Here is a 17,974-nt window from a genome sequence, read left to right on the forward strand (position 1 = left end):
CAAGACCCTGCCTGCACTCTCAGACTGACCACAAAAAAAAGGAGCCCAAGGCATTCTTTGGAAAAAATAACAGGAAAGATGTCCAAGTGTTTCTGGCCAAAAGGTCTCTCCCGCAACCATCGTCACAACAACAGATCTTCTGCTCTGATACCTCGTGGCGTCTACGAGGGCCTTGCCAGGCAACAGATTGAGTTTTTCGCATCACCACAGCGGCTACAAAGTACTACGTCCGCTGTAAAGAACTGCGGCAGCATCCTCTCGATTCTCAGAGGCGCTACATAAAATGCAACTTCCCTCTCCTTGCACTGGAATTACAGACCTGTCTTTAAAGGCAAGACATACATATGCCAAAGGTGAGTCTCTGAAATGCCCTTCCCGCTGCATGGCCTCCAGAGGGAGGTTCCTCCTTAGGGCAGAGATTGCATTGGACACATGTGCTTGAGTATCTTTCAAGGAACCTTAGGATTTAGGAGCAGTAGGCCTGTCAGCAGTAGTAGGCCTGTCAGGAGCAGTAGGCCTGTCAGCAGTAGTAGGCCTGTCAGGAGCAGTAGGCCTGTCAGCAGTAGTAGGCCTGTCAGCAGTAGTAGGTCTGTCAGGAGCAGTAGGCCTGTCAGCAGTAGTAGGCCTTTCAGGAGCAGTAGGCCTTTCAGGAGCAGTAGGCCTGTCAGCAGTAGTAGGCCTGTCAGGAGCAGTAGGCCTGTCAGGAGCAGTAGGCCTGTCAGCAGTAGTAGGCCTGTCAGGAGCAGTAGGCCTGTCAGCAGTAGTAGGCCTGTCAGCAGTAGTAGGCCTGTCAGGAGCAGTAGGCCTGTCAGCAGTAGTAGGCCTTTCAGGAGCAGTAGGCCTGTCAGGAGCAATCGGCCTGTCAGCAGTAGTAGGCCTGTCAGGAGCAGTAGGCCTGTCAGGAGCAGTAGGCCTGTCAGTTCTACAAGTCTGTTCTGCCATTACAACAAAATCCTGGCTGACCCGGCTGTTGCCCAAACTACCTCTACCTTCCCATCATTTGATCTCTTGCACTGGTTCTGCATCTCTGACAGGACGGGACAGGAACTTTTAGAATGCTTTGTCTCTTATTGGCCTTTTGCTTGCCAGACATTGAACCTGTCTCCGAGCAGACACCCAGTGGAGGTTCTGAGGAGGGATCGCCAGACCCGAAGCGTTAATTCCCTGGTTTTTCTTTTGCTTCACAGACGCTGCCAGACCTGCTGAGCTTTTCCAGCAACTTCTGTTTTTGTTCACGCTGAGGTGAAGCAGGCTGGAAAATGTTCAGTCACAATTTAGCGTCAGCCGTCAAGGTACACAGGGGTAGGTCTGAGCTCTTTGGACACAAAGGTTTTGTATGTTCGTAACGCTTACCTGCATAGATCTTTGACAGTGGCAGGGTAAATTGATAGAGCAAAGTGCCTGGGATTTTCTGCTACGTAAACAGAAGCGACTGAGCATCAAAACAGGGTCATGTTTATAAAGCTTCAGTTGGACCACAATCAGAGAACTGCATCCATTTTTACACACCGCACTCTACTAAGGTTGAGGACATTTCCTGAGAGGGGGAGCAGAGGAGATGGCCTAGAAATCTCAACCACGGCAGATGATGCGATTTGAATAAAGTCTGGAATTAAAAAGAGCTGGCCCAGTGGTGATTGAGGAACTACTGCTGATCATTGTAAAAGCCCGTCTGGTTCACCGATGTCCTCTAAGGGAAGGAAATCCACCACCCTTACCCAGTCTGACCTACATGTGACTCCAGACCCACAGCGATGTGGACGGCTCTAAAGCAGTCTTGGGACAATTAGGGATAAACAATAAATCCTGGCCTGGCACATCCCATGAATGACTAACTTGAAAAGTGGCAGCGACCTGGAAATCTCTATCTCCACTGCCTTTGTTGGAAACAGAGACAATGAATAACTTTGAAAGGAATTTAGTTTGGGCTGGATCGAGTCACAGAGTGGGACAGGGTGGGTTACTCCAGACAGGCTTCCCTGCGTCGCAGTGCCTCTCTGGGCCTTGCCGCCTGGACTCTCACAGAGTTGGGTGGGAGGGGGTTGTAATGGTAGGCTGATCGCTATTTGCATTGAGGAAGGGTGAGGTGGCACATTGCACAGGAAGGACAGGACAGCATAGTTTAAAACCGACCCACGCAGACTGAAGTGGCGGGGTGGGGGGGAGAGGGGGCTGCTGCTGCTGAATGATCACCCCCTAAACCCCTGCTGGATTGCAGGTCCAACACTTTACTTCAGGAACCCGTATTCACCTGCTCCCCCCCAACCGACCTTTTCAGGCTGGGACCGTTGATGCCGGAGGCATCCAACCAGAGCGGTGTCCCGGGATTAGGAGCTGCAACCACGTGGTGGAAGGAACGCCGTGAACCCCGTTCCCAGCAGTGGCTGGTATCTTCCGACAGCTTCGATTGCGCACACACTGGCATGGAGGTGGTACATTTAAACAAACGTTCATGACTGTCATTGAACGAGTGTGTGTAGCGGAGGTGGGGAGGTGGGAGGGGTAGAGGGGCAGGGTTGGTTGGGCAGGGTGGGGGGGGGGGGGGGGGGGCCAAGTCGGGATTGGTGCATGGGGTTTGGGGTTAACCAATTTCCGAGACGACGTGAGAGGGGTCGCGAGGGGTTGTTCGGGAATTAGCCAGCGCTCGTTTGAGTCGGGAATTCCAGCAGCTTTGCGCCCTCCGTAAACATTTAAAAAAAATGGTCAGAGTCTCTGGGTCAGTCACAAATGCCATCCCACCCGCCCCACCCATTCCCCAATTCTAACTGGGGTTGGGAGATTTTCTTCAGAGCGATCCCAGGTGCTGGAGAACTGCCCATCGGACCGTCCCTGCCAGGGTGGTGCTCTCGGACTGTCGGGCGACCGGGAGCCGCAGCGCGAGTTGCGTTTTGGAGCAGGGATGGGGTCAGCGGGAACGAGGACGGCGGTGCCGAGTCAGCGAGTCGTTCAGCTTTACCTGAGTGCCCTCCGGCCCCCGTTCCCCCGGCAACCCCGTCACGATGGGAAGTGCGGATCCCTCTGCGTCCTCCTGTCAAACGGGAATTTCGACACGGCGTGAGGTTCGGGGCACAAAGCCCATGTCCAACAGTCGCACCAATGGAACAAACCCTCCCGCCCCACGCCACCCACCCCTTCCTCCCCCACGAACCTGGCACAGACCAGGACATTGCCAGCACCAGGCCCAGTGGGTAGAATGCTTGACCCCTCAAGGTGGTGCGTACGAACCCCACCGCCACCCCCCCCAACCCCCCTGCCCAACCAACCCTGGCGGCTTCCAGCGCCAGTCTGGGCTGAGGAGGAAGGGAGGTTTCCCTGGTACTGAAACCAGGCTTTCACCCGCAACCGATTTCCAATGACCCTGCACATTGATAAAGTGCAAGGGATGCGGGGGGTGGGTTGGGGTGTGGTCGGAAGTGGTCCAGAGGTTGAGAGCAGGCGAGGTTATATCAAAACATAGGCTACAAGGACTTACAAAGCCAGCGCGGAGAACTGTTGCCGATGGTCCAGGAGGACCAGGAGGTCCTCGGGGTCCTATTGGCCCTGGCAACCCGGCTAGGCCAGGCTGACCAGGACTCCCGGCTTGCCCCGGTGATCCCTGCAAACGGAAAGAGACAACATGTGTCAAGTGGAGGGCAGATCGTCCGATCAGAGCCAGCCTCCTGCAGTCCCCTTTTCGAGGAAGGCTCTCTTGGCCGATCCAAAGGCCCGGCTCAAACAGCAGTCAGCAGGCGGCGTGCTGGGCTCACAGGTTGTGGTTCATGTCTCACACTCCGGTCCCCGATCCAGGACTGAGAGAGGGTGCTGCACCATCCGATTGTCGCCTTCCCAATGCGACTTTAAATGCAAGGTGCCGTCGAGATCCCACCACACCATTCCGGAGGGCAGGAAGGTGAAAGGCACGGCAAGTTGGGATCTGGTGCCTCCCTTAGCGCCAACATGCAACTTGTAGCGAAATGCTCGGTGTACGCCATGACTTAGGACACTGCGATGGCGAGCACACTCAATCCCAGCCTAAACCAGCACCACATGCTTCTACATTTAACAGCAGGGAGCAGAGAGTTGGACAGATTGCAGATAGGTAGAGCGTGAGGTGGGGGGGGGCAAGGAGAGCAACGGGGAGGGGGATAAGTGGAAGAGAGTGATGGAGGACAAAGTGGGAACCAGAGGCTGTAAAGAGACAGGAAGAGAAAGAGAAACAGAGAGAGGGACGGAGGGAGAGTGAGAGGGTGAAGAAGAGAGAGGGAGACAGAGGGGGGAGGAGAGAGAGAGAAAGGGTGCAGAAAGAGAGGAAGAGGAGCGACGACAGGGTTGGAAAGAGATGGGAGGAATAGACAGGCGGGCAAAGAGAAAGGGAGAAGAGACAGAGAGACAATAAGAGAGATAAACAGAGACAGAGAGACCCAGGGAAAGAGAGACCCAGGAAGAGAGAGAGTGAGACAGGCACGCGCGCACACACACACACACACACACACATAGAGGTGTACCATTGCTAAGGAAATTCTGCAAACAATTCCATCTGTCAAAAGATGTGGATAATTCTTTTGACAAATTGCATCATGCAAATAATGGTAAAATTCAAAGTCGAGACCCTTAATCTGAACAGAGCAACAATTGTAAAAAGATGAAAGAACCAATGGCACAAATAGAAATGAATGGCAGTGACTGCACAGCTATCATGGGGATGTGATTACAGCATTTCCTCTCATTGTGTTTCTGGCTGTATGGGCTTTGGAGATCAGTGCGTGGCAGCAACTTCTGGAATTGGAAGTCAATGCCTCAAAATTGGAACAGTTACACATCCACATGGCTTGAAGGGGAATGTTGTAAAGCTGCAGGTTGGCCGAGACTGAAAACTCAATATTCAAGAAAATTCAGCATTCCCAGAAAATGGGCAAAAAGGGAAAAGGAGGTGGGCTAAGTTTGTTAATCAGGGCTGGCGCCAGTGCAGTGGGGTCACAGTGACAGAGGTGCGGTAAATCATGATGTGGAATTAGTTTGAGTAGAAGTAAAGGACTGCCAGGGAAAGAACTGATGGGTGAGAGTTGGCATTAGGATCCCAAACAGGAAATAATGGAGGCCTGTGAGAAGGTCGCTAGAATTGTCGTGGGTCATTTTAATTTGCATACTGACTGGACAAATCGCATCACAGAATCAAAGAAGATGTAAGACAAATTTGTAGAGTGCATCAGGGATTATTGCAACATGTTGCAGGACCTGCCTGGGAACAGGCCATTTTAGATACAGTCAGAGAGTCAAACAGCACAGAAACAGACCCTTTTGCTCCAACCAGCCCATGCTGACCACATTCCCAAACTAAAATAGTCCCACCTGCCTGTGCTTGGCCCATTTCCCCCCAAACCTTTCCTATCCGTGTACTTATCCAAATGCCTTTTCAAAGTTGTAACTGTACCCACCACTTCCTCTGGAAGCTCATTCCACATACAAACCACACTCTTCATGTCATGTTTCTCCTCTCACTTTAACAAAATGCCCCCTAGTTTTGAGCTCTAGGGAAAAGACCCTTGTCATTCACATTATCAATTCCCCTCGTGATTTTATAAACCTCAGTAAGGCCACCCCTCAACCTCTTATGTTCCAGTGAAAGTAGTCCCAGTTTATTTCTTTATCCCATACCCTCTGTTCCCAGCAACATGCTGCTAAATATTTTCTGAACCCTCTCCAGTTTAATAGTATCCTTCCTATAACAGGGTGACCAGAACTGCACACAGTACTCCAGAAGAGACCTCACCAATATCCTATACAACCTCAACATGATGTCCCAACTCCTATACTCAAAGGTCTGAGTAATGAAGGTAAGTGTGCTATTGACCTTCTTAACAACCCTGTCTACCTGTGATGCAAACTTCAACAAATTATTCAATAAATTCAACAACCTGGATCCCCTAGACCTCTCTATTCTACAGCACTATGCAGGGACCTACCATTAATTGTGTGAGTCTTGCCCTATTTTATCTTGCCAAAATGTAATATCTCACATTTATCCAAATTAAACTCCATCTGCCACTCCTCAGCCCATTGACCCAATTGAACAAGATGAGATTCCCTACAGTGTGGAAACAGGCCCTTTGGCCCAACAAGCCCACACCACCCCTTGATATATCCCACCCAGACTCATCCCCCTGTGACCCACACACCCCTGAACACTACGGGCAATTTAGCATGGCCAATCCACCTAGCCTGCACTTCTTTGGACTGAGGGAGGAAACCGGAGCACCTGGAGGAAACCCACGCAGACACGGGGAGAATGTGCACGCTCCACACAGACAGTCACCCGAGGCTGGAATCGAACCCGGGTCCCTGGTGGTGTGAGGCTGCAGAGCTGACCACTGAGCCACCGTGCTGCCTTCTTCACTGTCCACTATGCCACCAATTTTGGTTTCATCTGCGAACTTACTAACCATGCTTCCTGCTTTCTACATCCTCATCCAAATCATTCATATAAATGACAAACAAAAGTGGACCCAGTACTGCTCCCTGCTGAACACCACTGGTCACAGGCCTTCAGTCGGAGAAAACAACCCTCCACCACCATCCTCTGTCTCCTGCCATTAAGCCAATTTTGTATCCAATTGCCAAGCTCACCCTGAATCTCATGTGATCTAACTTTACTGACTAGTCTACCATGTGGAACCTTGTCAAAGAACTAGTAATATGTAATTAGATAGGATTAATTAGTCATAGAGTCAGAGAGGTCCACAGCACAGAAAAAGGCACTTCGGTCCATTGAGTCTGCGCCACTCACCTGACTATTCTAATCCCACTTTCCAGCAGTTGGCCCATAGCTTTGTATGCCTTAGCATCGCAAATCTAAACGCTTCTGAAACATTAGAAGGGTTTCTGCTTCTTCTACCCTGACAGGCTTTAAGTTCCAGATTCCACCACCTTCAGAGCGAAGATCATTTTTTTGCATATCCGCTCTCAGCATCCTGTCCCTTACCTTAAATCCATGCCCTCCTGATTTCTGATCCCATCGCCAGGGGGAAAACATTCCTTCCTGTCTGTACTATTCTACGCCCCCCGTAATTTCATACATTTCAATCGTGCCTTCTCCTCTGCTCAAAGGAGAACAACCCCCAGTCTATCCAATCTCCCTGAAACTGAAACTCTCCATTCCAGATAACATCCTGGTAAATTCTCCTCTGCACCCTCTCCAGTCACATCCCTTCTATAACGTGGATTCCAGAACTGTAGATGCGGCTTAACCAAAGTTCCTGCTTAACTTCCTTAATCTTAAACTCTAGGTCAGCTAATAAAGGCAAGTATCCTATATGTTTTTTTAATATGTTATCTACCTGTCTGGCTACCATACCTGGTGGGCTTACATACCAAGCTCCCTCTGGTCCTTGTTCCCAGGGTCCTACTGTTCATCATGTTATCCCATCACCTTGATTGTCCTGCCCAACTGCATCACCTCACGCTTGTCCGGATTGAATTCCATTTGTCACTAATCAGCCCATCCATACCATCCCGTAATCCTCCTCACTATTCCCCATCCTATGAATTTCCTTGCAGTTAAGGATCCTGTAGGGAGTAACAATCACAACATAGATTTTTCAGCTCAGTTTGAGGGAGAGCAACACGGGTCTGAAACCAGTGTCCCTCAACTTAAATATAGGCAGTTACAGAGGTCTGGAGGAAGAGCTGTGTATAGCAGCTGGGGATAATAGGTTAAATGGGATGTCAGTGGAGGAGCAGAGAGATACATCTGAGCAGATACTTCATAATGCAAAGTAAAAGCTTTATTCTGTTCAAAAGGGAGGGCTTAATGAAAAGCACAAACTACCCGTACTCAATGAAGAGATCAACCAATCAAAAACTACGGTGGACAAAGTGGGGAAAACTAGTGATAGGCTAAAGGATTGGGCATGCATCAGCGTCAGATTATGAAAACAAAAACTAATGAAGAGGAAGAAAATCCATTTTGAAATGAGCCGCAAGTAATTTATAAACTAACAGCAAGAGGGTGGCCATTCTAATTACAAGAGGGTCGGAGTTTAAAAAGTAGGAAGGCTTGTCACAATTGTGCAGGATGTTGGTGAGACCACTTCGGGAGTACTGTGCACAGTTTTGGTCCCTGTGCTTAACAGTACTTTTAAAAGTGCTGGAACTCCCTTTCTAACAGGCACCACCTACATCCCACAGACTGCAGTGGTTTAAGAAGGCGGCTAACCACTACCTTCTGCTGGGGCCAATAAACATTGGCCTAGCTGGCAAGTCTCACCATCCATGCAAGATCAAGTTCAGGGGTGAACCTGAAAAGACAGTGACAGGGGCATCAAATTCTGAACCTGCATCTCTCACCTTTAGGATTCAGCTTGCAACTGGCCCTTAGCAAGGAACACTTGCTTAATATGGCCTTACGTCAAATCATGGTCTTTTGAAGTGACTGGGAATGCCTTTACTATGTTGAAAGCAATAAATAAATGGAAGGTATTATTATGTGGTTTTGCAGTGCCCGCAGGAGTGACATTCCTGAAGGAGAGCCAAATCAGAGTCGCCGCGGATTCGGTAACAGAGGATTTGTGAAGAGGGCAAACCAGGACAGTCTTATATAGTTAGTGGTAGGGCCTTGGGGAGTGTTGCTGGACAAAGAGACCTAGGGGTGCAGGTACATAGCTTCTTGAAAGCAAAGTCGCAGGTAGACAGGGCAGTGAAAGTGCCATTTGGTATGCATGCCTTCATTGGTCAGTGCATTCAGTACAGGAGTTGGGAGGTCATGTTGCAGCTGTACAGGACCTTGGTTAGGCCATTTTTGGAATACTGTGTTCGATTCTGGCCACCCTACCATAGGAAGGATGTTGTGAAACTTGAAAGGATGCAAAAAAGATTCACAAGCATGTTGCCGGGGTTGGAGGGTTTGAGCTTTAGGGAGAGGCTGAATAGGCTGGGTCTACTTTCCCTGGAGCGTCAGGGGCTGAGGGGTGACCTTATAGAAGTTTATAAAATCATGAGGGGCATGGATAGGGTGAATAGCCAGGGTCTTTTCCCCCAGGGTAGGGGAGTCCAAAGCTAGAGGACTTAGGTTTAACGTGAGAGGGGAAACATTTTCATGCAGAGAATGGTGCGTGTATGGAATGAACTGCCAGAGGAGGTGGTGGAGGCTGGTACAATAACAGCATTTAAAAGGCATCTGGCTGGGTACATGAATAGGAAGGCTTTAGAGGGATGTGGGCCAAATGCCGGCAAATGGGACGAGATAAGTTTAGGAAATTTGGTTGGCATGGACGGGCTGGGCCAAAGGGTCTATTTCTGTGTTGTATAACTCTATGCCTCTAAGGAGCAAGCTGATGAAAGGGTTCATAAAATGTGCATTACCTCTGTCTTTATAATCAGAGATATCGAGTGTGAAAACAAAGTTAGGCACAGCTTTTGCAGGGCACCGAGTAGGCCTCTGCTGGAGTCTGGGCATAACAAACAATAGATGTTGTTAAGGCTTCAGAGAGGGTGCAGAGGAGATTTACCAAGGATTGGTACCAAAGATGAGAAAATGTCAGACACATGGAGAGCCTGGGATTGTTCTCCATGTGGCAAAGAAGGCTAAGGGGAGATTTCACGGAGGCAAAGCCTCTTCTCCCTGATGAGAACTATTATTCCGTCTGCAAGTTGTGGACTCTGCCTCACCTTTGGGAGTAAAAGAAAAGTTGTTTCTTTGTTATTGTGAAAACATGATACGATATACATGTGGGTAAATGAGCAGGCACATGCTGACTTCCCTCATCTGAGTGAGGAACTACTGAGCAGGCAAGCAGGGCAACACAGCCAGGATGCTGGGTCAAGTCTACATGCAACACAGCCAGTCCAGTACATACAAACATCCAAATGTCGAGGCAGTGATGAAAAGCTGCAGCAACTAAGGAAGAAGAGGACAGAATGAGCGCTGAATGGAAGGAAGAGAAATAAACACTGAGGAGAAACAGGAGCACACAAACAACAATGGATTATTCAGGAGCCAGACTCAGACTCTCAGTGAGACACCATTTCCCAGAACCCAGGGGGTGGCTGAGGTGAGATCCATAACAATGATTGAAATCCAGTGACCGTTCCATCTTTACCCTGTGCTATCTTCTTCGCTGACTGATCACTGCGTAGCTGGCTTTTAGCGCTTCGCTTCTTCGTGCAGCTCAACGGCAACACTTTTGCCTTGGAGTCAGAGGGTTGTAGGCTCAAAACCGACATGAGAGACTTGGGCCCGAAATCAGGACTGAGTCTCTCGATGCACTGACATCTCAGCGCTGTGCTGTCTTTCAGTGGAGATGTTAAACCAAAGGGCCTGACTGCCCTCTCAGGAATATACAAATTGCTCTTCACCATTTGAACAGGAGCCGGGGGATTCTCCTCTGTGTCCTCACCCACAAAAATGGCTAAAACCCGAGCTTCTGTTCGTTTTGTGTAGTTGTCGCTTATGGGAGTTTACAGTGCCCAACATGGTACCTGTGCTTTCTCCCCTTTTAATACCGGGAACACTTTGAAAGAACTTCCATCGGCTTTGGGACATCCTGACGTTGGAAAAGGCGCTACGTACATGCAAGTTGGGAACGCCTGAACCGGCAGAGGCACTACCCCTGCAGAAAAGGGCAGGCTAGGAGTGACTGTTCATCATTGAAATGACGGAGGTGTTTGAGAGAGCAGCTGCAGAAGCCCTACAAAAGACGGGCCACAGATATAAGCTGGTTGCTATTAAATGCAATGGGGAATTCAGGAGAAAAGTTGTCAGCTCACAGCCGAGTGAGAATGTGGCACGCCCTGCCACTGGGAGGGGTCAAAGTGAATAAGGTAGATGCATTGAAGGGGAAGGACGCAGAGAGATAGAAATGAGACGAGTTACAATGAGGTGGGAGGTGATGTGGGCCAGTTGCTTCGAAGGGCCTGGACTCCATGCTGTAAATCTCCTTGACAGGTGAAGAGCTAATCAGAGATAATGGGAACTGCAGATGCTGGAGAATCCAAGATAACAAGGTGTGGAGCTGGATGAACACAGCAGGCCAAGCAGCATCTTAGGAGCACAAGAGCTGACGTTTCGGGCCTAGACTGACGAAGGCTCTAGGCCCGAAACGTCAGCTTTTGTGCTCCTAAGATGCTGCTTGGCCTGAAGAGCTAATCGCCTGTTTTTTGTGCTGAGCTTTGACCTGAAGGAGCAGAGAATCTAAGCTCTCTACTGGCAAATCCGCAGCCACAAAGCCGTTGATTGTCGAACGGACGACTGGGGTGGACAGTCATGGCACTGTGGTCAGGATGTGTCATGTCAGCCTTACCTTAGGCCCCTGAGCTCCTGGGAGTCCTAGGTCACCAGGTTCGCCCTGCAAGCACAAGGTACATTTCATGAGTAGACAAAACAAGGGCAAATCTTTATAGTGTTTCATGCCAGTGACTATTCAATCAGAGATGAATTACCTGCAGTCCCTTCTCCCCAGGCAGTCCCGGTCGGCCATCTTGTCCAGGTAGCCCCTAAAAGAAGAAGAGCAGAAAAGGAGAAATAAATCATTGCAACAATCCAGTCAGACATTAGAGAACGGTCAATCTAAGTCAAGAGAAAGGACTATTTTATATAAACTCGCAGGGTCGGAAGGAAGGAGATTAATAGCCAAATCAGACATGGTGGAGAGTTTTCTTCTTTTAAAAAAATATGCAGTTTACATTAAAACAAATAAAGTTAAATCCTTCACTTGCAAAGGGCAGACCAGAATTCAGAATTCCAAGACAGTGTTCGGAACGAAGGTGTGTTCCCGAACTTTTATTTTAATCGAGTGTGTTGAGGATTCAGCGGCGGTAGGGGGGGGGGGGGTTGCTTGTTGTTGCTGTACAATCCCAATGGATCTCAGTCATACAGCACAGAAACAGACCCTTCTGTCTGTGCCAAGCACAATCCCAAACTAAGCCAAACCCACCTGCCTGCGCTCAGCCCATATCTCTCCAAACGTCTCTTATTCATGTATTTATCCAAATGCCTTTTAAACACTGGAGCTGTACCTGCATCCCCCACTTCCTCTGGACGTTCATTCCAAACACAAGGCACAGTTGCTCCTCTCACCTTAAAAATACGCCCCTCAGTCTTGAAATCTCCTCGCCTAGGGAAAAGACACCTGCCAGTCACCTTATCTATACCCCTCATGATTTTATAAACCTCCATAAAGTCACTCTTTAACCTCCTACGCTCCAGTGAAGAAAAGTCTCCAACCTCTCCTTACAACTCCATTCCCAGCAAATCCTGGCAAATCTCTTCTGAACCCTCTCCAGTTTCAACAAGACCTTACAAAATAAATGTAGACTATTTTAAAACAAGGCATTTTAATTGTTGCCCTCTAAACATGTCTGTTCCTATCTTAACTCATGCCAAATCCTTGTGTTCGCTGATCTACAAAAGCTTGCAATTCCTCAACATCCATTTAATTTTATCACTGTGTTAAGCTTCCTCCATGGCCTGCTTAAAATCCCAGTCTGTCTCTCTAACCTCCTAGTAATTCCCACCACATGAGCACCTCCCAATCTCACTGATGGCCAAAGCAGACAACTGCCGAGGTCAGAACGTCCTGTAATTCTCTTCTTTAAACCACTCCAGTGCACCAGGGCTCACCTCTTTTTAAGATGCTCCCTAAAATCCCTACCTCAAATGATCAAAGCATCCAATGCGGCTCAGTAAATGCCCCCATGGAAGCACCCTGGATCGACTGATTGAATCAAGGGTGTCACGTGAATGCAGGCTGCCCCGCGGTTGTACCGGGGGGGATTTCAGCTGGCATGCCAGGAACGCCGAATCGGAAAAAGGGGCATTCATTCAGAATGCTGGCCAGGCGGAGGGGCTGCTATCGAATCATAAACCTCCTTTACTTACCGGAGGTCCCATCGGCCCAGAGGGACCAGGCCTCCCATCTGCTCCCGGGGTCCCAGGCGGACCCGGTGGTCCGGGGGTGGCAGTGCCGTTCACACCAAAGATTCCTGGCCGGCCGGGGAGACCAGGAAGTCCAGGTGGCCCAGGAGGTCCAGGCATTCCCTAAAGGAGAAACTAGAGTCAACTTTTACATTCCGTGTAAACTGACATGAGATGGCAGAGGGGAAGGGTAAGGGTAACAAGGGGCTTTTTGCAACTTCAGGGTCAGCACAGTAACTATTTGGTTTCGAACATGAAAAGCTGCTGTTTTACTCCACTGCCTTGGATTCCCACATTGTTGTTACCAGCCGAGAGTCATTGCTGGTTGTGGGAGTTTGCCGTTGGTCTTTATCACGTGCATAACGGCTTCAAAGCCGGTCGACAGTATCACGGAGCATGCCACAGGCTGGATTTTCCAGGAGGAGCCATGAGGTACTGGGAATCAACATCAACATAATCTCCAACTTCCCAAGTCCAACTAGCAACACCCTGTCCTCCTACAGTGTTTTATATAGAAGGCAGCAAATCAGGCAGTGTCTTGTAGACATGGAAGGGCCAATGGGCAGGGCCTAAGGGAGAGGTAGTAGGATAGCCAATGGGAACAGTCAGAGGGAGGTACAATGGCAACAGTCAGAGGGGTGGACAATAGGAGAGATCAAAGGGATGGACAATGGGAACAGTTAGAGGGATTGACAAAGGGAACAGTCAGAGGGGTGGACAATGGCAACAGTCAGAGGGATGGACAATGGGAACAGTTAGATGGACGGATAATGGGAACAGTCAGAGGGGTGGATAATGGGAACAGTCAGAGGGATGGACAATGGGAACAGTCAGAGGGGTGGACAATGGGAGAGATCAAAGGGATGGACAATGGGAACAGTCAGAGGGGTGGATAATGGGAACAGTCAGAGGGACGGACAATGGGAACAGTCAGAGGGGTGGACAATGGGAACAGTCAGAGGGGTGGATAATGGGAACAGTCAGAGGGACGGACAATGGGAACAGTCAGAGGGGTGGATAATGGGAACAGTCAGAGGGACGGACAATGGGAACAGTCAGAGGGGTGGACAATGGGAACAGTCAGAGGGGTGGACAATGGGAACAGTCAGAGGGGTGGATAATGGGAACAATCAGAGGGGTGGATAATGGGAGAGATCAGAGGGATGGTCAATGGTAAGTAGAGGCTGCAGATTGACTGGGATAGGGAGGTGGTCGACAGACAGCTGGTGTGTGACAGGCACCACAGGACGGAGGGCCTCACCGAAATCCTCTGCGAAACAATGGACAGAATCACCTCAGCAATCACAGTGCACAGCCAACGGCTCCAGGTGCCTGAGGATAACTTTCCATATAACCTTCATGCACCGAAATGCACAACTCCGAAAGACCACAGGATGCTCAGCTCTCCAACTGTGAAGGTGCCTCTGGTCATTCCCGTGTACTGAAGGGTGTCGGATTCAGGAGAGGGCTGGGTATTCCTGACAGAGTTACTTTCCCATCAGAAAGTGCCTGGTAACTGAGCACATGTTGACGAAGTGTTAACTGTTGCGGGGAGATGGGGAGCTGGCTGCTGAGAGGGTCCTGCACCTTGGTGGGTGTTGGGGCGAGGAGGGGGGAGGCCTAGGAACATGTTGCAGGACTCAATCCAACAGATACATTCCACCCCATTCCCGTCCTTCTAGGGCATTGAAAGCTCCAACCGACAACCAGTCCATGAACAGAAGGACTCCTGTCTCTTTCTTGGGAGCCAGCTCCTTGATGATATCGGAAATCCTCCAGAGGGTGAGGGAGGTTTGGAATCTACACACCTTAGACACATGGAGGCATCAAATCAGTCACTGCAACCTCATCTACCTTCTCTGGGATCTCAGGTTAAACTCCCTCTCCCCACCAAACACACACACACACACACACACACAGCGCCTGGTCCCTAACCGTCACCTGAACTCAAACACACAGACCTCACACAAGCCAGTGCACCTACCCGAAACATTTCCAGGTTGCCATCGAATCCGGAACCTTCCATATCGAGAAAGGTCTAGGGAGGAAGCAGAGGCGGTGAGAAGGCACATTGTTAACGCAGGACATATATATAAACTGTGCCCTGAAGGTTCTGAAGTTCAGTCGCTGCGGTCGGAAGCTGTGGGCAATTAGCAGAGCCAAGGGATAACTGCAGGTGGTGAAAAGAATCTGTAAACTAAGAGGAACCTGGAGGAAGATGTTTGCTGCAGCAAAATGGTCGTTGTTGATGTTAAATTGGGGACAATTAACTCCTCCAGTGAAGGATTCTGCATAACCTAGAGAGAGTTAAAAGGAATGAGGCTGCAAGGTGTGAAGACATGACTTTCTTAACGTTCGTTCTCTCTGTCTCCCTGAAATATCACTTTCGTGGACTATTTGTGGTGCTGCGACTCAGCACCTCGGAGTGTTGTGGGAGAGGGCACAGGATTTGTGACTCATTGATAGGACCCACACACACACATTAATAAACAATGCAAAGTCCAACCATGAATCCCTACTCATCTGAAGCCCCCTCCGTACTCCATGCGACTGTCCAAGCCCCCTGAAATGGCAGCGTGGGGCGGTAAAATCCACTGCAATAGGTGAGGACGAGTGAAGGCCAATTGTAACAAAACAAACCTGCCAGGCCGTGCTTCTGAGCGCCCATCGTTCGTGCTAATTGCAAATCTCTTTAATCAAACCGTTCAGAAACGTCACCATACCTCGGGCTCGTTGCCGGGGCTCCTGTCCCAGAGGAAGGGGTCTATGAGTACGCCATAAAAAAAACCTTTCGTGTGAGCTGTGTGTTGGTTACAATGTGAGCTGTAAGCAGGTGTAGGGGGTTGCTTGAGGGATTTCACTTCACACTGAAGGAGATACTCACTGTGACTGGGGGGGTCAGGAGGTGCATTTGAGTAACATTCTACCTTGTAAAGGGACGTTGAGACTGTGCAAGGGCTGGTTCCCATTTCACCAAGTGGTGCTTTGAATAAAACAATGCAGGACCACTACTGGTTTTCACAGCGATATGTTGGAGGGGAGGGGTTTCACAGCTTGCTGTGCACAGCTACCATCATTCACTGTTTGCTGCTCTTGCCCCTGAGTCTGATGGTTGACGGTTCAAGTCGCACCGTTGTGAACTGAGCGCGTAATCCAGGCTGACAAGAGTCGGGGGAGCAGAAAGGGAAAGCTCTGCTGTAGGAGGTGTTGTTCGAATGGGTCGGGGAAGGCGATCCCACGGGCGCTATCGGAAAGAACAGCGGGGAAGCTCTGGTCAATGGTGCCTCCCACAATCACGACCAGTTCGCGCGAGCTTGCTATGTGAAAGCCTGCTCTTAAACTACACCCAGCGACTGCACTTCAAAAGGTATTTCACTGGTGTTTTGGGATGTCCTGAGGTCACGAAGGGCGCCACATCAATGCAGTGTTTCTTTGGTGTCCAGCCTGCCCTCCAGTTTAACCCCGTGGTTTGGGTCACTTACCAGTTTGTCCATCCTGGTGATTGCAGCCGGTGGGCCTGGTGTACAAGGTGGGCCAGGCAGTCCAGGGGGTCCTCTCGGTCCTGGGGGTCCAATCCCTGAGTCACCCTGCAAGGGGGAAGCGGATGGGGTGGGGGTGGGGCGGAACAGGAAAGCCATTGGTTTAGTCTCCTTTGCACACAGTCCGACAGGTTCCGGGCCGGAGCAGGGGTTGAGATCCAGCCGAACTGGTGACTTCTCACAACTGGATCACCTCATCCTGCACTAATCTGAATCAACGCGCTGGCCCTTAGGCGACTGGGATCTGCCCCTCCCCTGAGCCTCAGAAATTCCCTGTTAGCCTGAGGCGGCTGGGAGTGAGATTCCGGCTGCCCACTGGAGAGACAGGGTCCATGAGTTTAGAAATATTCTCGATTGGTATTCGACAGGCCCCCAGGTGGGGGATGAGTTCAAACCCTACGGTGGCAAATGGGAATGTTTACGCTCAACTCACAAACACGTCCGGAGTCTAAAAACTAGTCTTATCAGCAACAAGCCACAGTGCTGAGGAGTAGCGAGACCGTGTCTGGTCCACCCATGCCCCTTACAGAGAGGGCATCTGCTGTCTTTACCTGGGTTTGGCCCACATGGGACTCCAGCCCAGCAGCAACAGGGCCGACTCTTAACATGACCCAGTGAGCCCCTCGCTTCGAGGGGATGAGCACATCTTGCAAAGCAGTCAACGACAGGGATAGGGAGGTCCTTACTTAAGACAGATGTCTCTGTGAAAAGTTGCAGCAGGCCTTTTGGGGGATCTCCAACCTGATCAGATCAGGACAGACGCTGTATCTTAACCCCACCTACCCATCTAAACTCCATAAGTCTTGACACTGACACTCAACAAAATCTATCAATCTGGATTCGAAATTTTCAACCCGGTTTCAAAATTTTCAATCTGGATTCGAAATTTTTAACCTGGTTTCAAAATTTGCAATCTGCCAGGCAGCGTCAGTCGTATTTTGCGGGTGCCAGAGATTTTCACTTTCTCTTGTTTGAGGAAAAGTTCCCTACAAGTGAATACTGGCCTTGGCTCTAATTTAAAGGCTGTGCCTTCCCCATTGCCCCTCATCCCCTCCCCGCTCCCTCTGCTCACCCAGGTTTTGGACTCTCCCACCACAAGAAAAGCTTTGCTATTACCGAGTGCCACAATACTTGAATCATCCGAAACGTCTCAATTAAACCAGCCCGTCAAATCCTCTACTCCAGGCAATCCGGGATTGAAGTGCCCTGTTTTGATTGGTTTGGATTTTGTCCAAGCGGCGAAACTAACTGGGAAGGGAAGTCAGGAAACGGAGGCAAAAGAGGGGAGACCGATCTTCTCATCAGTGGCTGACCTTATCGCCTTTAGCTCCACGATCGCCAGGGGTCCCTGGGAATCCTTGAGGACCGACCTCGCCCTAAGCAAAAAGGAAGGAAAACAAAGACTGGTTTTCACAGCTGTGTCCCCTCACCCACCACTCCGTTTGCAAACAGTGCCCGAAGCACTTTGCGGAGGAATGTCGCTTCTAAAACGGGGAAGAACGGACAGTTAGCAACATAGTGGCACAGAGCAGGTCCCTCAGCTTCCCGA

General features: G+C 50.0%; 1 protein-coding gene across 4 annotated transcripts in view; it reads right to left on the minus strand.

Annotated features, from left to right (window-relative positions):
- The window catches only part of LOC125453823 (collagen alpha-1(XVIII) chain-like), a 284,767-nt gene that overhangs the window by 62,285 nt on the left and 204,508 nt on the right, over window positions 1-17,974 (minus strand). For all 4 annotated transcript variants that reach the window (XM_048533814.2, XM_048533813.2, XM_059647079.1 and 1 more), the window contains 8 exons: window positions 17,739-17,801; window positions 16,369-16,473; window positions 14,871-14,924; window positions 12,851-13,009; window positions 11,413-11,466; window positions 11,274-11,318; window positions 3,473-3,595; window positions 2,957-3,028 (listed from right to left, as the gene is read on the minus strand). In XM_048533814.2, the coding sequence (XP_048389771.2) occupies window positions 2,957-3,028; window positions 3,473-3,595; window positions 11,274-11,318; window positions 11,413-11,466; window positions 12,851-13,009; window positions 14,871-14,924; window positions 16,369-16,473; window positions 17,739-17,801 (675 nt within the window). The remainder of the gene's footprint in view (window positions 1-2,956; window positions 3,029-3,472; window positions 3,596-11,273; window positions 11,319-11,412; window positions 11,467-12,850; window positions 13,010-14,870; window positions 14,925-16,368; window positions 16,474-17,738; window positions 17,802-17,974) is intronic.

This window comes from Stegostoma tigrinum, chromosome 7 (genome assembly GCF_030684315.1).
Source record: "Stegostoma tigrinum isolate sSteTig4 chromosome 7, sSteTig4.hap1, whole genome shotgun sequence".
NCBI lineage: Eukaryota > Metazoa > Chordata > Chondrichthyes > Orectolobiformes > Stegostomatidae > Stegostoma > Stegostoma tigrinum.